This window comes from Limulus polyphemus, unplaced genomic scaffold (assembly GCF_000517525.1).
Source record: "Limulus polyphemus unplaced genomic scaffold, Limulus_polyphemus-2.1.2 Scaffold138, whole genome shotgun sequence".
Classification (NCBI taxonomy): Eukaryota; Metazoa; Arthropoda; class Merostomata; order Xiphosura; family Limulidae; genus Limulus; species Limulus polyphemus.
Window position 1 is genome coordinate 949,824 of NW_013665748.1, and position 8,409 is coordinate 958,232.

The 8,409-nt window shown below is 34.2% G+C and overlaps 1 protein-coding gene across 1 annotated transcript in view; it reads right to left on the minus strand.

Moving 5' to 3' along the window:
* Nucleotides 1-4,972: 4,972 nt before the first annotated feature.
* Nucleotides 4,973-8,409, minus strand: part of LOC106474334 (tetratricopeptide repeat protein 39A-like) — a 55,401-nt gene continuing 51,964 nt past the window's right edge. The window contains exons 15-16 of the mRNA XM_013935028.2: nucleotides 7,352-7,468; nucleotides 4,973-6,250 (exon numbers count right to left, since the gene is read on the minus strand). Of these exons, the coding sequence (XP_013790482.2) occupies nucleotides 6,070-6,250; nucleotides 7,352-7,468 (298 nt within the window). The 3' untranslated portion in view covers nucleotides 4,973-6,069. The remainder of the gene's footprint in view (nucleotides 6,251-7,351; nucleotides 7,469-8,409) is intronic.

Consider the following 8,409-nt stretch of genomic DNA (forward strand, 5'->3'; position numbering starts at 1 on the left):
CGTGCTGCTTGTAGAAAAATTTAAATGTTCCACTAGCTTTATGCAAAATGTTATTGCCCCACCAAACAATGAATGACCAGATCGTTCTCTCGCTATCTTTGATATAGAAGTCACCTGTGGTTTTGGTGACAGTAAACTGTCCACTATGGTCTTTACAAGGTGCTGAAATGCGTTTGTGCTTCTCCACCTGCACAACATCTTCATTCCTACAGATCTCAGTGATGCCAAATGTTTATTCCACATGGAAAAATCTAAGATCTGTTGGTGACGAATTGTCTCATTGGTGGCTTTGTAGCAACTGTCCACTTATGATTGTTTCTTGAGGCACCTTTTAGATAATCCTCTGCTTGATTGATTTCAGGAGGGTTATTGTAGAGCTGGAATTTCCCAATTGAAAATGGCAGTTGCTCGATAATGGAATACACATTCTTTACACAGTAAGGCCTCAGTTAAGTTTTGCTTGAAAGCACTGTTGCATGAAGTGCATTCAGTGACCAGTCTCAACCCGATATTGTGTATCTTTTCAACCTTATCTAGCTGTGTAACTCTTATACTGATCATAAGCAATGTATAATCAAGGATAGAGCAGATAAGACTTTGGTACATCATAAATGATATTTTTCGACTCTGTTTCCTGGTGTAATTTTTATTGCATTGATGCCTTTGATAGCTCTGGTTATTATGGAGTTGTGTGACTGTTCAAGTTAAGTTATCTGTCAAAGGTTACATCTATGTACTTCATTGTTTCTTTCGAAGAATAGCAGTACCCATAGAGGATGGTAATGGTTTGTTTTCATCAGCATGTCTATTGTTGGGTATGCAAAACGTGGCTGTAGTTTTAGCAGGATTGATAACCATTCCCATGTCATTGCACCATTTGCTCACCATGATAAGGGATGGTTGCATTTTGCTTTCAATTTCAGGTTTGCTAGAGTCTTTGTTGTTTATTTGAATGTGGTCAGAAAAGGTTAGCACGGAGCATTTGGTTGGACTGTCAATGTGGTCTAGATATTAAAGAGGACTGGCAAGAGTGGGTATTCTTGAGGAAGATAAGTATTGATAGTGATCCAAACTGATATTCAGCCCCCATGTTATCTAACATTTGGTAGTTAGTGTAGCTATGAGCCATCTTACACTGATGTCTATTATGGGCATCTGGCTTCTAGTGTAGATATAGTCTAGGTATAAACTGCTACCACAGTGTACTGTCCAGTTTAAAGCACCCTCATGTTTTAGCTGCAATTTTTGTAACATTGATCCAAGTTTCATTTTCACCGTGATAACCACCTAATTATGATGGTATTAGTGGTTCAATCTGATAGTTAAGTCTTCTAGCTACGGCATTCTCTGGAGTCTTCTCGGTGATTTTTTTAAGATTATGATTCGATGGCCTTATAAACAAGATTGACCCTTCATGGGTTTGGTAAAGGCATCAGTCCATATTTCGGGGCGCTACCTTTTGTCTAGCTACAGATACTCCAGCACTAACTTCAACGGATTGGCTTTTGTAAGCTTTTTAAAGGTGGAGATTCTTACACCACCTGGACCTATAGTTCCAGCTTTAGATGTATTTATGGCTACGAGTATCTCGTCTAAGCTAAATATGGCTCTCATATTTGCATATTGTTGTAGCTTAAATAGGGTTGTCATGTTTACATTGGTTAATGTATATGTACATAAAGGTCTTCATCTGCGTAGAGTAGGGTACTGTCATCATCGTAAGTGATTGTCATCACCATATTTTTGGCTCCTGTACCAACTATAAGCACCAGAATGAAGTGATTGTGGAATTGGCCTTGCTATATAGTTCAATCCATTTCTTGCCTCATGCTTTGAAAACTAATTTCTTCTAAAGAATAAAGGTTCAATTCCGTAAAATCACTTCCCCCTCTGTCTGGGTGAGTAATGCCTTAATCACATGATCTCAGCCTGGAAACGATTTCGTGTTTTCCGGACTCTTTCATTATTACTATTCCACCAGCATTGTGTTCTCCTTTTGCAGAAGTTTTGATGTGACTTTGCTTGATAGTGGAGAGACGTTTCAAAGCTGGAGATCTTTGTATGGGTTTTATACCATATTGTCTTCTAGTTTTCACCCGTAGCTCACACTGGAAGTGATTACTACAGACATTATGTCCTCTAGGCCAGGTAGATATGACACTCACTCAAGTTGGGGTTAGCAAAAGCAAGATCTTTTAAGGAGTCTGACGCCTTGGTGTTCAGTAATTCAAGTTTAGCAGTCAATATAAAGTTGGTGGCTATACAGAAGATAACAGAATGCAAAGCCAGGGACTGGACGTATTGAGAAACCAGGCAGCAAGCCATTGATTATTAGTGTGAACACAATTATAAAGTCTGAAGAGGTTGGTAAAAAAATTAAAAGAACTCTTAGAAGTGTGAAGAAAAAAGGTGAAATGGAATGTTAGAATACAGAAAAAAAAGTGCCTCCAAAAATACTGAAGTTGAGTTAAACTGAAATAGCTTAAACCTAATATTCTATCAGAGGTACATGTACAGAAAAAAAAACGATTAATAGTGGCCGAAAAAGTGGTCTAGAAATGTCTTATCGCCACTAAAGGTGAGATTAAAGACTTTATTGAAATACTTGACCAAGCATGGACCTTAACGAACCATTTGCTGCAGTTATTCTGGGAAGAGATAATATACTTAGAAGTTCATCTTTGCGCCTGTGCTCTCGTATAAATTTCTTTCTTTTCTGTGGGCTTGACATTTCACAATTTTCAAATTGCCGACTGGGCCTCCACCTCATAATGGGTTAGACCACATTCCACTGCGACAAAGCTTGATCTCAAGGAATATGGACTACAGTTAGTTCATGGATGTTTGCAAACGATTACTGCGGTGACTGTGATGTTCACTGGAAGTCAAAGACACCATTTTTCTTACCCATTGCCTGTAGACGCACTACGATATGATGGTATCTCCGCATTAATACCAATTACTTGCCATATTAATCCATCAAATACAAATGAAAGAAGTGTTCGCCAAACCAATAGAAGCGAAAAGTTTACGATTTCCCCAACTTGAATTGAGTTTTTGACACTGAATAATGACTCAGTATGACAACTAAAGACTCATAAATTACTCATATGCTGGTTATAAAGAAAATAAAGATAATAAGAAAAAAAGATTAAAGTAAAAGAAAGATTTAAAGTCGTGTAAGTTGGTCGTTAAACGCTTTATTTTCACATTCATTTCGCCTATGTTTTTTCTCCGATTTCCACCACATCTCGTCCCTCACCGCATAAAAAATAGGCCAAAATTATCACACTAATTATTAACACTTTCCTAGGGGCATGTTCCCGAACTTTCCATACTTTCAGTCTACATTTGGCAGTTGCACTTTTGGCAATCTTAAATCACTTCCAACTTTGTTCTCTCCCCCACCTCCACACATTTTGATTCCAACATTTATGTTCTGTAACATTGTATATTCCTGGCCAGGTTAGGGCGCTTGACTCACAATCTGAGGGTCGTGGGTTCAAATCTCATCCTACCAAACATGCTCGCCCTTTCAGCTGTGGGGCATTAAAATGTTACGGTCAATCCTACTATTCGTTGGTAAAAGAGTAGCCCAAGAATTGGCGGTGGGTGGTGATGATTAGCTGCTTTCCCTCTAGTCTTTCGCTGCTAAATTATGGACGGCTAGACCGCGTGTAGCTTTGCGCGAAATTCAAAACAAACTGTATATCCCCGTCTACCCTTGATGAAGAAAGGTCTACCTTTCGAAAGCGCTCGAATTTGTCCAATTGATTTTTTTAACGTACATGTAGACTTTACATCCTTTATAAAACACAGTTTTCCACTCCTTTCTCTAATAATCTTTTAAAATTAACGGGATATAAAAAACTGAACATACATGGTTTTAATAAAGAAAGAAAGACGACAGAACAAAATGATAATGTCATACATTAACTGTTTACATAACTTGCATTATTTTGGAGTAAAAACTTTATTGAATGATTTGAACAATACTTTATTATTGTTTTGAATTTCGCGCAAAGCTACACGAGGGCTATCTGCGCTAGCCGTCCCTAATTTAGCAGTGTAAGACTAGAGGGCAAGTAGCTAGTCATCACCACCCACCGCCAACTCTTGGGCTACTCTTTTACCAACTAATAGTAGGATTGACCGTCACATTATAACTTCCCCACGGCTGAAAGGACGATCATGTTGGTGGGACGGGGATTCGAACCCGCGACTATCAATTCAAATGGCTGTGAATTTTTACATAAAAACATACCCGAATGGAATGTAACCGAATTTTTTACCTTAAAATACTGAAAATGAACGATTTACTCTGTGCAAAAAACATCAAGGTGTCAAAAATGTTACGATGAGTAAAGAAAATACATAAATGGAAATTTATATAAACTGCTGACAGTCATGAATATCAGACAAATTTGTACCAAAAGACGTCGGCTGTTGAAACAGAAAACACTTTCAAAAGTTAGTTATTTTCATACTCTTTACACATGATGGTGTTAAAGATAATATTTAACTGTTCAAAATGTGCTTGAAAGCCTTTACATTACTGATCATATTTTATTATTGCTATAGAGGAACTTTAAAGAAATATTCGTGTAATAAAAGTGATCATAAATATTTTCCTATCTCTCTGTCAGGAAAAAAGTAGTGGTTGTTTAACTTTATAGCAGATTAAGAGCATGTTAAACATTGCATCTGGGAATGATAGGGCTGCAGATACAAATAAATGTATTTTTACCTGATTTATAAACGTGAAACAATGGTGATAATTTAATTGTTCAATCGTAAAACAATGGTGATAATTTAATATTTCAGTTTGGGAACAATAATGATACAAAGTTGTCAGGACAAATGTTGTAATAATATCTATTCAACTCTCTTTTGGTAACTAAATATACTTGTAACAGATTAATTTAGTTCTCTCACTGGGTGACACAGTGACATTTATGATAATAAGACAACTTTCTAATAATGTACTAGCTACACACAGCAAGCTGGTGCATTTATTTAGTCTATACAACAACATCTGTATATACCTTAAAATTTTTCAACTTTCATTGTCAGTGCCTAATATATCGTAATTATAACAAATATATATAGATACATTATATATTAGATACAATTTATAACCTTATTTAGTCAAAGTATTTGTACTTGATGTCATTGAAATATTATTAAGAACTAGAGTTCTATACGAGTAAAACATTCCAAACAAATATATAATCAAAGTTGGGGTAACGTGTTATTTAAATAACTCCTTACTGTAGTATAATATTACTTTTGCCGATAATGAGGTATTATAACACGTTGGATGTTTTATGGAAGTAATGTTATTACAATTACTCTCTCTTATTACCTTCTCTCTCTCTCATTAATGCCCTTTTCTTTTTTAAAGGCATAATAACTTTCGGTTTCTAAATTATAAGATAATAAAATATACAAACGATGTGCCAAATATGATTTTTTATTTGTGTGGCTGCCAAGATCAATTTTAGAAATCAGCTAATAAAATGGCTTTATCGGCACTGAGGTTTCAAGTTTCGTTTTTATCTGGCTAATTACGCACATGCGCATTATTCACTCAGATTGATATACATTTAATAAATTCATTTCCTGATGTATAGTTAAAAAAGTAAGAAATAGTTATAGATGTTTTGCATTACAAGTCAACAGAAACAAATGTAACGAGTAACATGTAACAAATAATACAGAGTGCTTATTTTTAAATTTATTAATGTGCAAGAACATTATATTACTCTCTTCTGACAAAACAACAACAACAGGTGATGAGTAAAAAAGTTACTTTTTTTAAATAACGTGACCAACATTGAATATATACATAATAAAGTTGCACCATTCAAGCAATTGGATTTCCAATGTGAATGTTTTACGATTTAACAAAAGTATACAAATAGTTTTATTTTAGAAGATAACCAAATTTTAGGAAATGTTTTGAAGAGAAACATTAAAAAATACAAATGTTACATTTATTGTTGACTTTAAGAATTCAAGAGGAACCATAATGTTGATCGAAGGATGACCTGACTCAGAAGATGAGGACTACAAAATCTCCAAAGTGTCAACCATGGAAGGGAAGGCTGGTTGAGGAGAATGGCAAGGAAGAGAGGATAATGTTCCTGAAAGATCTGTGAAGGAATGATTCCTAGCTTGCAGCTTCTTGTGGGCAGCATGGAGCCGAAAGTGTAGAGTCACTTCAGTAAGATAGCCATGGTAGTTGTGTCTGAGAAAATACGAGTGTAACTCAAAGTTATGTTTTTACATCATACAGCACAGATATACAGCGTTTTGATACTTAGCTTAATTTACAATGTAAGTTATGAGATACTTTAGTTGGCTTCTTGTATCCAATTTTTACGTGTAAAAATCCTTAATTATGATCTTAATTTAAAGTACTAATAGTATATGAAAATATTTTTCACTAATTAGTGATCATGAAACAACAAAAATGCTTAAAAAGCATACAATACTTAGCCAAATGTACACCATAACTGTATATGAAACCTCAAAAAACATACAACACTTAGCCAAATGTACACCATAACTGTGTATGAAACCTCAAAAAACATACAACACTTACCCAAATGTACACCATAACTGTGTATGAAACCCCCCCAAAAAACATACAACACTTAGCTTCAAAATAGACATGGGATAGCATCATGCCCCACTTCAAGCACTGTTTATATATACGTCCAAAATAGACACTTATATTAAGTGATATGTTTTAAAATAACATTTTACTTATTGCTTTTTTATTTAAAAAAATTAAAATATAAAATAAAATATTATTTAGATAATAAAGCCCAGTAGACATGAATAACTGTATTCTTATGTACTTTCAATCTTTATATTGCCACTGGCATATATATAACTGTGTATGAAACCCAAAAAACATACAACACTTAGCCAAATGTACACCATAACTGTGTATGAAACCCCCTTATTTAACTGAATGCACACAACGATAATCTCTACATAATCTTGGTTTACTTAAATGCATTAAGTATTTGTGTTTGAAACATCCTAATTAAAGCTGAAGTGTATTAGTAGCACTGGAAACTGAATAACAGCGTGTGAAATCATCCTTTAGTTAGTTGTATATCATGAACTTAATGCGTATGAACATAATGCGTATACAGCGTATGAACGTTTTTACGACCGCTTAAAACTATTTTCTTCTCTATATGAATGCAGTATTAGTATAGTTTATAGTGACGATACACAATTAATACAAATTGGGTTTTATTTTTTATTTGGAAAGACTCCGCATAGCTATGTCTATGAAATCATCTTAGACTGGTAAAATATTCTAAAGACTTACTTCGCTACATGGAGCCATTCTAAAGCTTCCGAGTCTCTTCCTTGTTCAAGGAACATAAAACAGAGCTCTCCTGCTGCATAAGGTGGTAGAAAGGTGTCATCTGTAATCTTTTTCTCACTAATGTGGTAAAGTTACATATAATTAACGATATAATTCCCAAGTTTCTAATGTAACTGCACAAAATATAACACATACAGATTATTCAAAATAAAAACTGTTACTTGAAAACTATACAAATGTCTTAGTATTTATAGAAACATCTGCAGTAGCTGAATGCATTTAAAAAGTGCAAAGTTTAGTTAGTTTAACAAAAAATGTTTTCAGAAAACAGTTTTAAAAGCATAGGCTCAATGACTTATAAAAAGATAATTGTTCAGTTTTGTGTAAATGTTAAAGATGAATAAATTGTCTCCTGCTTTTCAATTACGTAAGAAACTATTCTTTATGAAGAGATTCACTTAAAACTTTAGTAAAGGTCATAATACTTACTTGTGCTAGCAACTAAAAAAAGTTGGTGAAAAGTACTGAAAAGAACAACAAAACGTTCCATGGTTCAACCAACTGGCTTTCATGAAAACTAGCCACATTTTATCCATTATAACCAGTTTATGCAAATTAACTTTATTATCATTCAAAAGAACTGGCGAACCAACAATCATCTGATTTAAACTATCATCGGTCTTGCTAGGTACTTATCACGGTAACGGTAATTTAAATTATTATCGGTCTTGTTATGATCTACTATCACAGTAATGGATGAGGTAATTTAAACTATTATCAGTCTTGTTGAGATGTACTATCACGGTAACGAATGAAGTAATTTAAACTATTATCAGTTTTGTTGTGATGTACTATCGCGGTTACGAATGAAGTAATTTAAACTATTATCAGTTTTGTTGTGATGTACTATCGCGGTAACGAATGAAGTAATTTAAACTATTATCAGTTTTGTTGTGATGTACTATCACGATAACGAATGAAGTAATTTAAACTATTATCAGTTTTGTTGTGATGTACTATCACGATAACGAATGAAGTAATTTAAACTATTATCAGTT